This window comes from Carassius auratus, unplaced genomic scaffold (assembly GCF_003368295.1).
Source record: "Carassius auratus strain Wakin unplaced genomic scaffold, ASM336829v1 scaf_tig00215868, whole genome shotgun sequence".
NCBI classification, from domain to species: Eukaryota; Metazoa; Chordata; class Actinopteri; order Cypriniformes; family Cyprinidae; genus Carassius; species Carassius auratus.
The window spans coordinates 486,737-502,306 of NW_020528283.1; the positions used below are offsets into that span (position 1 = coordinate 486,737).

At 37.3% G+C, this 15,570-nt stretch overlaps 1 protein-coding gene across 1 annotated transcript; it reads right to left on the reverse strand.

The window, feature by feature from the left end:
• Nucleotides 1-87: 87 nt before the first annotated feature.
• Nucleotides 88-11,600, reverse strand: myo1ha (myosin IHa). Its single transcript, XM_026261465.1, has 32 exons — nucleotides 11,595-11,600; nucleotides 8,437-8,592; nucleotides 8,234-8,349; nucleotides 7,953-8,151; nucleotides 7,793-7,873; nucleotides 7,532-7,711; nucleotides 7,306-7,404; nucleotides 7,087-7,200; nucleotides 6,898-6,969; nucleotides 6,685-6,804; nucleotides 6,388-6,455; nucleotides 6,133-6,238; nucleotides 5,951-6,031; nucleotides 5,763-5,854; nucleotides 4,860-4,954; nucleotides 4,706-4,752; nucleotides 4,437-4,517; nucleotides 3,775-3,880; nucleotides 3,487-3,604; nucleotides 3,273-3,386; nucleotides 3,090-3,166; nucleotides 2,939-3,007; nucleotides 2,710-2,794; nucleotides 2,444-2,606; nucleotides 2,022-2,105; nucleotides 1,809-1,902; nucleotides 1,677-1,732; nucleotides 1,438-1,573; nucleotides 809-879; nucleotides 568-665; nucleotides 388-487; nucleotides 88-312 (listed from the first exon to the last, which is right to left on the reverse strand). The coding sequence occupies exons 1-32, from the start codon at nucleotides 11,598-11,600 to the stop codon at nucleotides 286-288; spliced, it is 3,111 nt and encodes a 1,036-aa protein (XP_026117250.1). The 3' UTR covers nucleotides 88-285.
• Between the last annotated feature and the right edge of the window lie 3,970 nt (nucleotides 11,601-15,570).

Below are 15,570 nucleotides of genomic sequence, written 5' to 3' on the forward strand. Positions count from 1 at the left end.
GCTCATCAACAAAACATGAGCATGACCAAATAATATATTTATTTTACAAGAAATGTGATCAAGTAACAACGATAACGTGGAGGGAAGCACGTATGAAAACGAAATATTTGTACTATTTATTTTACCTATTTAGCTGTAACTTTCCTTTTGTCTCCATATATTGAGCATTGAGTGGTCTGTTGGGTTGTGTGTGTGTTTTCAGTTTGGAATGGGATGGAGGAAGATATCGTCTTCCATAAGGGTTTCCCTCATGAAATACACATAGACTTGGTGACCTCCTTTGGATCATCGAGACTTGTTCCGCGGAGCCACCTTTGATAATGAAAGCGTCTTGAGTACTGGAGCGATAACGTTAAATTAAGCAGAAATACGAAAATAGTCACTTACCACCATCAGATGTCCATTTTTGCCTTTAGAAATCATAGGCTCTTGGCCAGTACTGAAGTCCACACCGCCCTCTTTGCCTGCCTGGATCTCAAACTTTATGCTGTGAGAAGATCAAATGTTAACACGTTGTGTCCAAATGTACATTACAGGTTGGAAAATAAGTGATGTTAGCCTTTTTACCTTCCCTGAACAACCTTGATGTTATTCTGCTTGTTTGCAATCATAGCCAGTTTGGTCAGAGCTTCAAACAGGTGGTCACACTGAAGTATCATGTCCCCCTAAGATAAAACAAGCTGCATTAGTACTTGGAAATGATGTATGAATTTGTGTAATATTGTATCGTGAAATAATTTAGAGTTTACCTAAAGGCCATCGGCCATGACAAAGTAACCAGTGTTGGCATGAAGCCTGGTTTGCTCACCTTCTGTTTTGGCTCATTCAAGGCAACGTGGAGGATCATGACCGAGTCTCCCAGATTACTGAGAGAAGCACCTGTGTAAACAAGATCAATTCACTGTTTTGAACATTGATGATAATAAATGTTTCAGCACCAAATCCGAATGATTTCTGAAGGATCATTCGACACTAAGGACTGGAGTAATGGCTGCTAAAAATTCAGCTTCATTTAATTATTTATAAAATATTATTTATATAGTTGCACTTATGTAGTTATGTTAAAATATAATATTACAGTTTTCTGTATTTTTAGTCAAATAAGTGCAGCCTTATGTTTCAAAAACATACCAAAATCTTACTGACCCTAGACTCAATAGGGAAAAGTTGTAGATGTTCTCAGTAGTGTATAATTGTACTTTTAGGTGTGCAACATGCCCTCAAAATCTCTAAAGGGTGCATATTGGTACCTTAGGAGTACACTGTAGTACCTTAAGGTACTAATATGTATCCTTTAGGGGTAAATATGGTACAAAGTTGTACCTTTGAGGATACTGCCCTGGTGAAAATCTTGAGGCATGCTACAGGGGAATAATTAAAAGGAGACATCTTTAAAAGTGCTGTCATGTTCTTTTACTTCACAACATATCAACCCACCTTTTAGAGAAACAAAGTCTACTCTCTGCTTGATCTTAGCCTCTTCTACCAGATATACAGCAGCCTGAGTGAGAATAAGTTGCCTTGGTCTGGGTTTAAATCCATTTCTGTCATACTTCACCACAGGAACGCTGTACTGCAGAGAGAGAAAGTGTGTTTAGGTGACACTGGAAACAGGCTTTTTTTCTATTATGCATGACTGACAACTGGGGCTCATCCATTAGAAAGATTCTTAATACCTTGATCCGTTCATGTCGTATAGTCTGAAGAACCCTCATATTGATGTCTTGTTCATCTGATAAATGAAAAGAAGTGCATGAGACATACAAAAGGATGCAAAACTAATTGCTGTTTTTGTAAACTGTACTGACTGATTCTAGTGTCCACAAAAGGAACAGCAATGCTCGAAGGGTAGCTGTCCTTCTTTCCCTTAAAGATGGCACTGGTTACTACTTTTTGTTGCAGCTGTGAAAAGACACAGCATTCGAGTCTTCATTGTCATCATCAGCCAAAATGTAAACATGGCGAAGTTAGATGAAACTGTATTTTAAGACACAAAAGCATGTGACAACAGTAATAGTGACCTGTGCTTTTTTTTGTGGCGTAATTCCCCGCACATACTTCCGCACCATCATACGTGTGTGCAGCTGCCGCAAAATCTCTGAGGTCTACAAATACAACAGCATTAAAGACATTCCCAGTTTTAAATACTATTGCACATGAACGTTTGCAATGCATACAGTGGCCTCAAAAAAATATGTAAAATTAAGCACTTAACTCAATGTTTATGACCTCTTTTGTGTATGCCTTATTTTAAATTATTAATTTAACTTTTTTAAACTTTGTATTATTTTTTATTGCTTTTTTATTTTTTATGTGTTCTTTTTATGACTACAATTTTTATGATTTTTATGTAAACCACTTAGAACACCATATGAAATGTGCTATTATGAATAAATTTGCCATGCCGTAAGTGTTCAAACTTTTTGGGGCCACTGTTGAATACCTCTGTCATGACTGGGGGAGGTGTCAGCCATGTGGTCTTGTCCAGGACAGTCTTTGGTAAATTGTCTTTCAGTCTATTTAGGTAGCTCTGTCGAACGAAGGCCAGGTATTCAGAGTTGTCAGTAGTTTTTGCCTCACGTCGTGTGATGTAACCCTTAATAAACCTGCATGGATAAAAATCATGTCATCATGTAAAAATCATGTGAAATGTATTAATATTTACAAAAAATAATAATGATTAATATTACATTAATTAATATTACTAACTTTTTAATGACTTTTACAGCCCAGGCTCTGCGGTCTCTTTCTTTACGTGCCTGCACTCCTCTCCAACACGTCTCAATTTTTGTAGCTAAATGTTGGCAAAAAAATAATAATTTTTAAATAGCACATATTTATGCTATAATAAATATAGTTTATGTTGCAATGAAGTGTCATAATATTATGCAATATATAGTTTTAAAAAACTATTAAATCAATAAATACTGTTATTTACCAGCCTCTTTCTGTTTTCGAAACTCTCCTTTGGCTCTGTAACCTTTGTATTTGGCCTGTATTCTCGAAGCTGTAAAAGCAACATGAACACATGCTTATTATAATACAAGAAAAATAATCTAAATGTCTCTTTTGAGTTCTCTTTTGCTTACCCAATTCATGTTTGCAGATTTCAAAGGCATCTTCTGTTGCAAAAAGTGTCCTGGCATATCGTATGAATATCTTCGTCCTTTGAAAATGACAGAATATGAAGAGCAGTTCAGGTTTGTGTGGTGAGAAACGGGTGCTAATTTCTCAGTTTTAAATTGTGAAGTTGAAAGCCTGACACCACTCACTTGCCCATTTTGTATTCATCAGGCTGGTAGCCTAGATGTTGCACGAGTTTTTCCACACCTTCTGCAGGTACACCTTTCCAGTGGGGCCAAGTGGCAGGACAAAGCGCTTTATACCTTAGAAATGTTGCATTAGATGAGCATTTTGAGTCTATGAGGTGTATTTAAAAGTTAACAGCTTTCACGTCTGAGTATGTGCTGGTATTAAATGCCATACCTCTTTAGAAAAACCTCATATCTACGTCGATATGCAAATCCAGCTCGTCTGACCCTCAGATGCTCCATTAACCCCAGATATTTCACCTGGTGCCTAACCAGAACTTCATCAAACTTGCCTGTGATGAAAAGAGAGGATAAACAGAGTGAAAAAAAAAACATATTTCTATTTTACCCGAAATCTAAATTCAGTTTGCACACAAAAATAAACAAGCATGTGCTTTTTCTCTGAATAATTGTATTTGTAACATTTATTAGTTCTTAGTATTCACATACACACGTTTCTCACCTGGTTGTTTATTGTCATTAGACTTGAGGCAGCGCACATACCATGCTTCCTTAGCTGTCAGAATCTCCGTCAGCCGCAGAAGACTGTTCTTAAACTGAGTGGCCACCTACAGATTTCATTTCATAATTCAGATTAAAGGAGATTGTATAAGGTAGCATGCGAACTGTCAAAGAAGCAGATTATTCATCATTTTATTTTATTTTATAGGATATTTTCTTTGTTTTTCTTCATTCGCCTTGATTTAAAATAGCAATAAGCTACACTACTCATTAGTAATTTATAGTAATAAACTGTATACATAAGGTGTGTATTGAAAGTATGGAAAGAATCCCTTGATCACATACAAACATTTGCAATATAAGTTTGTAATCAAGGTATTAATTAATTACTTTAATTATTTATTTTGTAATCATTTCACCTTAGGATGTTACAAACTGCATTTTGTCACATTATTGTGTGTGTGTGTGTTTATATATATTTTATATATATATATTACATTAAATTAAATTAATTACATTTATGCATTTAGCAGAAGCTTTTATCCAAAAAAAAGCAACTTCCATTTAATCTAAAAAAACAACAACATCCCTACTAGCTTGAAAACAACTTTCTGTACTTTAATTGAATATATTTCAGTATTTTAACACAGCAAGTGGACTCACTGTCTCGGGTCTTCTCTTACTGTCTCCCTCAGTGGCTGGAAAGCACTGCTGTATTACTGGGTTCTTTGACAGGCGCATCGCCTGTTGGTTACACACATAGAGACATACAGATATATGAGAAACACACATGCATGAACACATTTACTACCATTAACTCTTGTAGGACCAAAAACAAGGGAAAGGAAATTATTAAGTGGCTTTTATGAGCCAATGTTCCTTTCATCCACACAGACCAGCATTATCCTTTATTGTACACCCAGTGCACTTACGTCTTTGATGTTCTTGTACAAAAGATCATTGTTTTTGTCAATGAAACCTATTGAAAAAGAATAGATCATAATAAATTAAAGGTTGTGAAAGCCAGAAAACATGTTTCTGAGGTTAACTGGCATCTGAGATGTGTTTTTGTGCATCTTCTCTTACCCACAACGCAGTAGGTCACCTCCCCTGCATAATGAAGAAGACGAAAATCTCCTCTCTCCAGAGACTTGCGGGTCTTTTTATCAGCCAGTTTATACCTTCATTTCATAGAATAGTAAGGGAAATTGATCTTATTAGACTACAATAAAAACAAGTCACTAAAAATGTCTGAATGAAGAACAGAAGTTTCCACTGGATAGAGAACAATAGCAGGCCCTCCATGTTAAACAATGTATAACATTTACTTGCTTAAAATACACATCTATTAGAATAATAATTTGTGTTTGTATATTTATTATCTGTACTGATAAATGCACTGCATGTAATTAAGCACATACATTTTTATGCTTTCTTCTCAAGTTTTTTGGATGTATGTTTTCTGAAAATCCTTCAACCTTGACATTGCTAGTGCTATTGTCTATTAGCGAAGTACAATAACATGGAGGTTCTTAAATTAAATTTAAATTTATGCATTTAACAGAAGCGACTTACTATCAATTTTACCTATCATATGTTCCTAGGGAATCGAACCCCCAACCTTGCGCTTGATAGCATAATGCTCTACCAATTGAGCTACAGGAACACTTACAGGTTCTTGGCACTCAATCAGTAATTCAGGAACTTAATTTGTGTTTGACCTGGATAAAGATTGAGCAACACAACATCGTTATCTCTCTCTCTCTCAGACTGATGTGCACTTTCATCAGGGTGTCAGTCAATACATGGCTTAAGAGAGACCGTGTGGCCAAACTAGGAGAGTCACTCTCACTATCAGAGGCTTGTAGTGAAGAATCAAACTACTGACAGTTTCTAGCAGTACTGAATCCATTAAAAGATACTTAAAGCAGAAGAACTCTTGTTTAGTGCCACATTTAATATTAAGGTAATTATCAAACACAAACTCACGTTACAAAGTGGGGATGATTGCCCATTTTCTCTTCAAGTTTATCAAGAAAAGTGAGATCCGTGGCATCACCCGGCCTCATACACTCCTCATCCTGAAACACCAAAAGACCCAAAAAGTGCCAGAGAATTATATCTATCTACAGTATTTCTCTTCAGTGTGTAAAAACAGTGTCCTTATTATTCCATACCAACACAGAGATGATTCCTCTGTGCTTCTCTTCCACCAGATCACAGATGATTTTATTGTTGAAGAATTGCACCGGCTCCCACTGAAACACAGTGAGAGAAAAAGACCCTTATTCTATTATTCAAGCTCAGCATATCATTCCATTATGATGTCTGAATGATGAATGATTGATTTGTAGCTCACCCCAATTCCTTCTGCTTCATATTCCTCCTGTTCAGCCTTCAGTGTCAACTGAATGAAGAGCTGCTGTAGCTTCTCATTGCAGTAGTTAATGCAAAACTGCTCAAAACTAAGCACACATAAAATAAAATAAAAATCTATAAGATCATGCACTCAAATTATCTCTCTGTATCTATCTATCTATCTATCTATCTATCTATCTATCTATCTTTCTATCTATCTATCATCTGTCTGTCTCATTTAAATCCAAACACATACCTGTTAACAGAGAATACCTCAAATCCATAGATGTCTAACAATCCGATGACTGTCTTCCTCTCAGAATCCTTAAAAAAAGGTAAAGAATGAAGCAAGTAAATAAGTTATTTCGGTTTCCATCATAGTTTCTTTAAATCTGTCCAGTAGAATTTAGTTAGCAACAATATTTCCATTTCTTTACAGTGGAACAAACTGCACCCAGCGGCTTTTAAATGAATTTTACCGGGAACCAATCAATTGTCACTAATCAATGTCCTCAAATGGTAACTGAAATGTTATTTTCTGTTGTCCTCTTACTTTATTTTCCAGAGACTCATTGATTCTGTTGACCAGCCATGTGAAGGCACGGCCATAGATGGCTTTGGCCAGGGCATCTCTAGCATAGATGGCATGATCAACAGTAAATGGACTCAGAACCTGGAGGCCAAAAGAAAAAATAGTTATCACCTGCTTCAACACTGATCTTGGATAAAAAGACAAGTAAATCATTACATTGCAAACTTGTTTTACCTCCTCTGATTTGGCTTCAATCTTCCTGAATATCAGAGCTTCATGAAGGACCTGTACATGGATTCCTAAAAGCTGAACATCAACACAAAAAAGCAATGTTTGTTACTCAGATATGAAATCATTTAGAGTATGTCAATGTAAACTATTTAACATGATTAAGGATATATATATGTAAAATATCCAACTGACCTTGGATACCCAGCGCAGTGCTGCATTAGTGTTGAGAGTAGCATAACCTTTAGTGTCTCCATCAAAGTGCACGTTCCCCAGATGGAGCACACTAGCTATAATCCCAAAGAGGTGCTAGGATATTAAAGAAAAACTGTATCTGTTTATGTTCAAAGGTTGCAACTTTCATCATACTTGCACATCGGATCATTTATACACAAAAATTGCTACTCTTCTTACCTCAATGTCATTAGCATCAAAGTCAATGACCGATAATGCATTTTTAACAGTTTTCCAGTCATTCTTGTCATTAATGGAGCTCACATTGGAACATTCTCCCTATTACAACAAAAAAAGACTTATAAAAACACCGGAGAGTCTGATTCTACTATTTCTATCTGATTCTACGATTTCACAACTATCTTCTACTTATTTTGCACATCAGATTTAAAAATAGAAGTCATACCTGAACTAAATAACTATAACGTTTAGTCTCCTTCTCCAGGCCCAGGTGCCTCAGTAGGTCTTCCTCTCCTCCCTCCACCAGCTGGTAGAAAATATGAAAGTTTCTCTCACCGTGGTTTTGGTGAACTACTCTAGACTTTTCCAGCAGATAGCTGAGGATGTGGCCACCAACAGCATCTCCCTATGCATTAAACAAGCATGAACCTTCTTTAACAAGCCATATTATTTAACAGGATGAACTTAGTATGGTATTCGTCAATACCTGGCAATCAAACTGGATGTCCATATACTTCCCAAAACGGCTGGAGTTGTCATTTTTCATCGTTTTTGCATTTCCAAAGGCCTAAATGCACATGTAATGAATGTAAAGCATACGTAGTGAATGGTCAGACACAGTCTGAGAATATTATCGTTGGACTGACCTCTAGTACAGGGTTGGACATGAGCATGCGGTCTCTCACAGTGTCCAGTAAGGTGGTACTAGGACAGCTGACCGCATAGTACTGCAAAATCTTCTTGGAGGCCTCAGTTTTGCCTGCTCCACTCTCCCCAGATATCAAAATAAAGTTGTTGTTGGCTTCTGACAGCATGGTGTGATAGACATTATCTGCTAATGCATATCTGAGAAAATAAAAAGTATTTCTATTTTCTTTACAAATGTCTAATTTACTGGTTTGGCAATGAAGGTAAGTTAAACACTTACATATGAGGGGGCAGCTCAAAGAAGTTCACTCCCATGTAGAGGTCCATTTGTTTCTTGGTGTAGATGTCCAGTTCTTTGTACGGGTTTACAGATATCAGCAAAGTACCTATGTAAGTCTGAGAGTATAGAGACGTTTGACATGAACTTAATCACATTGAATATGTAAAAAGTAAATGAATCTTTGTTTTTGATATCTCACTCACATATATCAAATCCTCTGTGAAGCGCTTCTTCAGATTGTCCAGGAAGGCTGTCTCACTGTTGTGGGCATCAAGAAGCACAAAGTCCTGGATGCCAACTCGGTCTCTGGCAATCAGGGCTCCCTCCAAGTCCAACTGACCCAGTTTAACCTTTCCTTTCTGCCAATCAGACAAGTACAACAATGACCATGACCCAATGCAATTTGTTTACACTGACCAAGTCTATAGCACTGTCATTCTGCAGCCATAATGATCAAAAACATATTTTTTTAAGCAGTAAAGCAGTAAAACAGATCTAAATATAAATTTCAGTCAAATAATCAGTGACTTATTTCCAAAGAAATATTGGCTGTGGATGAGGCAGGGTTAAGATGGAACTGGCTTTTTTTTTCAACAATGAATATCAACAGTAAAACTGAACTATCTAGTGACTTTCCATCCTTTCATTAACAGACTAGCTATCATGTTAAGATTGAAACCGAAAATCGGGGTCTAAGGTCTCTGATAGAGTCACAATCATCCAACCGCATAATCCCCTGCTGAAGTACTTTATAATGGTGTTCTCTATTGTAGAGGCTTTTGTAATGAGATATCATCTGCAATGAGTAGACCATGTTCCTGTCCCTATGACTGACAGCTTTGCTTTCGCTAAGAAACCTGTTTAAATAGCATGTTGTGATTGGATTTATTCTACCAACCGTCTCAGATAGCAATCAGTACAAAGCCAAGAGTGCATGTTTTCAGTATACCTGAAATATTCCCTGAGATACAGGTTTATTTTAAAGCCAACATCAATAATAATGTGGGCTTAAACAATGGCAATATCTAGTCTCCAGTGTGTATCATTTACACAGGTCACAAGTGTGACCTGTGTAAATGAACAGAATTGTTAACATAGAAAGAAAGCAAAGAAACTTCAGTCTATGATGTTAATACATCGAAGTCTTTCTTGGGAACTCAGGAGGGTGTTTAGTATGAAACTGCAATCCTCAACCCTAAGGAACAATGTGCTTCAGTTACTTCCTCAGTTCAGTGTTTGACATTGTATATTAGATAAAAAAGACCAGAGAAGTATGTTTCTCAATAGAAAGAAACTTTCGAGGCATGCATTACTTCTTTCCTCAAAATTTTGCATTTTTATATGCAAGATGTATTTAGGATTTCCAGTGGACCAGCAGTAGAAATTTGCTCTAATTTGTCCTCTTCCCATTTTTTTAGAGCACAGGATATTTGACTTTCATATATTGAATTAGAAGAATAAACAGAAAAAAACTAAGTTTAATCTTACGACTAGCAGCCCCCAAAATCTTCTGCCCCCCATTCACCCCTATAAACCTCATTTGCTTTGAAAGAGGCCAGTTTTTTGTCCTGTAAATTCCAAAGAAGATGGACAATGAAGAAGCTTTTAAAATGCAGTCTACATTCCATTACACATATTCTCTCTGCATATCCTTTCAAAATTTATTCATTAGAAAACATTTAATGTCACACCGAATTTCACACTGGGCAGTCCCAGGACAATAGATGAGATTTGGCCTATATGGGCTGGTGTGGGCTAGTTGGTTGTAGAGGAGGGGGCAAAGTAGCAGAAGAGGGAGAGAGAAAGAGGGAGATATGGCGGGAAGGAGGGACAGAGGAAGGGAGGGAGGGGGGTTGCTTATATTTGTCTGATCTGAGAGTTTCTGAAATGAGGCCTTCTTGAGACAACAGGACAGACTAAATTGTGCTGTAACGGTCTGAGTCCCGCTGATCTCTGAGACACTCATTTTGCATGCCCTTGTGGCACACAATGGACGCTTGTTCAGAATGGCGCAGTTATATGAACACCGTAATCAAGGGTGCTTCGGGAGGGGGGACTTATTTCTCAGATGAGAGATTTTCTCCCACCTGTCCACCGATGAAATTTTCATCCCAACGTATGCGAGTTGTGAATCACCACCCACCACCTCACATCACTTCACGCTTTCCACTATTTCATACGCTCACCGACAACCCCAAAACATGCCCCTCCCCCTCTCACCCTGCATTAAGCCAAAGGGGCAGGTGAACAATATCATTGAAGATCCCCCATTTGAGATGTCAGAACCAATCTCAATCTCAGCGTTATTGTGGAGACTCCCCCTCTCTAGTTTCTGTCCTCACATGGGAACAAGCTGAACTCAATGTCACATGAGGAACAATGGACAGAGGGGATGCAAATGTTTATAGTGTGACTCTTTCGGTGTGATAAGACGCATGGACATCTCATAGGTCTGAAGAACCTGTATTGGTCACATACACAGTCAAAAGTTTGGACACACCCACCCATTCCTTTTGTATTATATTACCATGCATAAATAAATGAATACTGTAAGCTGTTATATCTTAGTCAAAACTATTAAGGTCGACCATATTTTCATGACTGTGTAGCCTGTAAGAAAAAGAAAAACAATACTGAGGCCCAAAGTCAAGAGATCAGTTTCTATTTTTTTCTATTTCTTTAGTTGGAAGATTTAATCTTTCTCTTTCAAAGAAAGTAAAATAGCCATAGAGACACAAATCATTTAAGTCACAAGGCTTGTCAGCCTTTTGTCACATCAAGTACATCGGCTTCCCTCTTTGGTATAAAAGCTATTGTCTTTTAATTAAGAGATAGTCCTTCAGCCTGGTCTAAAGTGTCAGTTGCGGCTGAGTTTAGATGACCTCGACCAAATCAGAAAGGGAGGGAAGGAGAGAAGGGAGAATGGAGGAAGAGAAAGAAAGATACAGCGAAGACATCCTACTCCTCAGAAGGCCTAGCCAAGAAAAGGAAAGACTAGACAAAATGGAAAATAGCACTCTCCTAAAGTGAACGGTGAGGTCTAGTTACATCTCTCTTACTCAGAGTAAAGGAACTTGAAGTTTTGACAGGTTTACAGCTTGTGATTAATCAGCTGGGTGATATATTGGATATTGCACTACACTGAAGCTTTCACCACCAACTGTGACGGAAAAAAGCAAACAGGAATCAGAAACCAAAAATAGAAAAATTTTTAGCTTTGCTTTTCATCGTTATTTCTGTACTATTGTTTTCATTCATGCAAAATATTGCTGGATGATTATAAAGATTATTGCAGTTAGAACTTATGTTCAGTAAAACACACTCATTCATATATATCTAGACACATGCAAACAGGTCGTACCTGCATCTTTGGTCAGCTGCCGATCAAAATATGAGAACTACTCGCATCCAGACCAACACTGTCCTAAAAAGTCCTTTCACGTCCAGCTAGAGCCAAGCAAATCCTACCATCCCGTCATGTGCCATGGAACACCCCAAAATTTCACTGTGGATCTTAAAACAATCTTGATACAATTTTTCTCCAAAAACTCATCAAAAGTTTTTCTAACAAGGCTTGCGAGCAGTTCAAACTAAGGTGGCTCAAACGCAGAGAGGATGCCCATCTATTATTGCTGTGCTCATCACAGAAATGACCCATGTTCTGGTGGCAAGGCCAGGGTATTTAATGATTCATGGCCCAGTCAGGAGGGGGTTCAGAGAACCAGAGATCTTATTCAGTGCTTACCTAGGTGTCTACCACTGCTCTGGGTGTAACACAAAGATACAGAAACACAATCCGACTAAACGTGGAAATCAACCCTTCCCCCAGTCATCTATCGCTGCTACAGTAAAACCAATCATTACAACAGTGCAGCTCCTGTTTCTGATCTTTGATTAGGGAAATAGACTAATGGCTAATTAACCACCATGCATTCAAACAGTGAGTTAGAGAGAGACTCAATAAAGTTGTCATCGGGGCAGATGGCACTCCTCTGTGCTCTTGGCCACTTGAAGCCAGCTGGCTCAGGACTCAACCAGCATATGTTTGCCATTCAATCACAGCTTGTTCTAAAATTTAGTCGGGCCTATAAACAATTACTACACATGGTTCTTGGATGGACTAGACTGGAAGAGGTTTTAGACAGTGATGACTATGAAGCCCAACCTTATTTTCCCTTTGTCTTGTTATCTGACTCATGCTTGAGACGACTGACTGGTGTCTCTTTTCGCTCCACTAATGACCCAAATAATCCAGCAGAAAAGATTGAGTTTCCTACCGCACTTGCCTTGAATCTTAAGTGTGTGAGCTATACTGTGTCAAGCTTGACAGGCATGTGATGTTCATTTTCACTCTAGCAAATTTCAAGGTGACATGTGAGGCCAGTTTCCACTGGAGTGCACTTAGAACTTTCGTCATAAACTTTTATTATCTATTATGAACAGGTTTGGAATGTAACTCTAACTAAATAAAAATTCACCTTTCAATACAAATAAACTCAATCATTAGCAATGTATCTCCATTTAATGAACAAATGGATTCATTAATTAAAGGATGAATAAATAAATAAAGACAGAAGTTACAGTGATGCATTTACAATGGAAGTGAACGTGCCAAATTTGCTAGAATTAAAAAAAATGCAGAAATGTGAAGCTAATAAATTAATATAAATGCTTACAATAATAATTATGTAAAAACTACTGCAGTATTTTATTTTTAAAGCTGTTTAAACATTGTTTTAGGGGTTATGGCATTCTGCTGTCATGGCAACATAATTGTAAAATTGGATATAACTACACAGAAATTACATGTGAATTTATTTCACACTAAAATCATGTCAACATGCATGTTGTTTATGTTTCTACTACTAAAACAGTGAGTATATTAACAATAATGCATCAGCCCCATTCACTTCACTGTAACCCAGATGTATGCATTTTTAAAGAAAAAAGGGATGTGCAGATTTTTTTTTTTTTTTTTTGGTAATCAATCATAATGCCACAAATGCTGTTGACTCAGTTTAAAATGATAGTTCACCCCAAATTTTAAATTCTGTTATCATTTACTCTCCCTAAAGTTGTTCAAAAACTATATGACTGACTTTTTTTTTCCTTCTGTGGAATACAAAAGAAGATATTTTGAGTCTCAGTATTTTTTCCATAGAATGGAAATCATTTGTCACCAAAACTGTTTGGTGACCAGAATTCTTCAAAATATCTTATTTTGTGTTCCGCAGAAGGGTGAATTATACAGGTAACTTGTACTGAATGCAGAATATTACTTTAAGCTTGTTGAGAATAATTGTTTGCTCTCATTAAATAGCCTTATAGTCCTGTGTCTATTGCAAACAGCTAGTCCATTGCAGTGTGAAGGTAGGACTACACATCTATCCACAGTCATATTGAAAATTGTCCCATTCACAACCTTTGTTGTCAAGGCTACCTTCACCCCCTTACACCACAGGCCCATTCTGCTTCACACCCCCCTTTCTAGTAATGCTTGTCCAGCCTTAACAGGCTTTGTGCTGCCCACTGGGCCCTGATGCAGCACGAGACCCGGCAAATCCTATTATACAGGAGTCACAGCACTTGATTTTCCCATTAGAGATTCCAAGCGGAGAATAAGGGTGTATTATAACACCAGCTTTGCCGCGTTCCCACCGAAAATCCCACCTTGCTCTCTCGTTTTCATGTGCTATTTTACCAGTATTAGCTATGTTTCATTGGTTCTTTTACTTTGGGATTCTTGATGAGCAGTGTGAGCTAGAAAAAACAATAAATATATAAAAAATTGCATTCTATATATCAATAGTTATCATATACGTTGGTTTCATTCATTGGTTTGATTTTCATTTGCGTTTTGGGTAATTAATGAATATACAATCAAAGCTTCCAGACTTACCTAGTGGCTATTCAGTTACTCTCTCCACGTGCCATTGGGAGTGATCCTAAAATACTTTTTCGCACAGGTTACCCAAGGCATCTTCAAACAGATCAACCAAAAGTCAACCGTTTTGACGTAATCCAGTTGGGACAAAACAAGTTGTTTTTGAATAAGTGTTAAATGAATAGCAGAGAGAAGAAAGCCTTCATTCACTTTCCCTGTCAGAGTTTAGATCAGCCATGACCTGTTGATATGACCAAAGGTCAAGACAAGTGTCAAGAGGTGACCTGATAGGTGACCCCCAAGACGTGGTGTTTGAACTGGCACTTTGAAGGTCAGAAAAGAAACAGAAGAATAGGAGGTGACCACTTACACAAGGGGACTCAGTCTATTGATTTGAGAGTTACAAATGTTTTCTATGTAGGCCAAGGCACTCTATTGCATTTTTGCTAGTCAATGATGTTGCAATAAAGAATAAGTTGCAAAGCTTGATCACATGTTTAACACAAGCAAACATATTGAATTTTGCAACATTATAGATACCTAAAGGGTTTTGAAGTCTTTCCTCACCTCCCCTTATTCAGGTGGTTTAGCCGTGAATTTGTGCTCTGTATTTAACCCATCCAAGTGCGCATACACTTACTCGCTTAGGCCACAACTGCCTCAATTAAAAGATCATCTTGATTTGCATTTCATTCTAAGAGTATCTTAAATGTTCTCCTTGAGTATGAGCTCTAGTGTACAAAAAAGCATATGTATCAAATATTTTACTCACTTAAAAACACAAATGCAGCTTTTATTTTAGATTTAGTAAAAAATCATTCCAAAAAAAATGATGCTGGAAAAGCTGAGACAGGAGATAGGTAAGCAGCTGCCATATTTTTACTAACATTTTTCAGATGCTTTCTTCTTGCAGCCATATTTGTCTCAGGAGAACCAACATTGTTACTAATAATTTATCAATGGACACCACTCTTGACCATGTGATCTCTAAACCTTTTTTAAGATATCCTAATGAGTTTTCCCTCTGACCCATCAAAGACGGATCTTGAGACCACACTTTCTCTGCTGTGGTCCAGTGTTGTCCTGGGTTTAGGGAGACAGTGGTCCAACAGAGGTGAGAACAGACTAAGAATGACCTCACTCTACAAGTGATTTGGTTAAAACAATATAAAAATGCTAAAACTGGTAATAAGCTTCAGGTAAATGCAAGATGACAATTTTGATTAACAATATAAACAGGACGTCTTCTAAACCTAAAGCACTGAGAAAGTTTCAACCCACAAAAATAATATAAAGTCATAAGGCAAGCTGCATGCACATGTCAGCCAAAATGTAGAAAAATATTGGTTAAGCAATAATGATAATATAACCGAATTCAGACACTAAATCTGATTTTTGCTTAAAATAAACACACATAAAAACGACAAAATAGAAGGCCACATAATGACTCTCA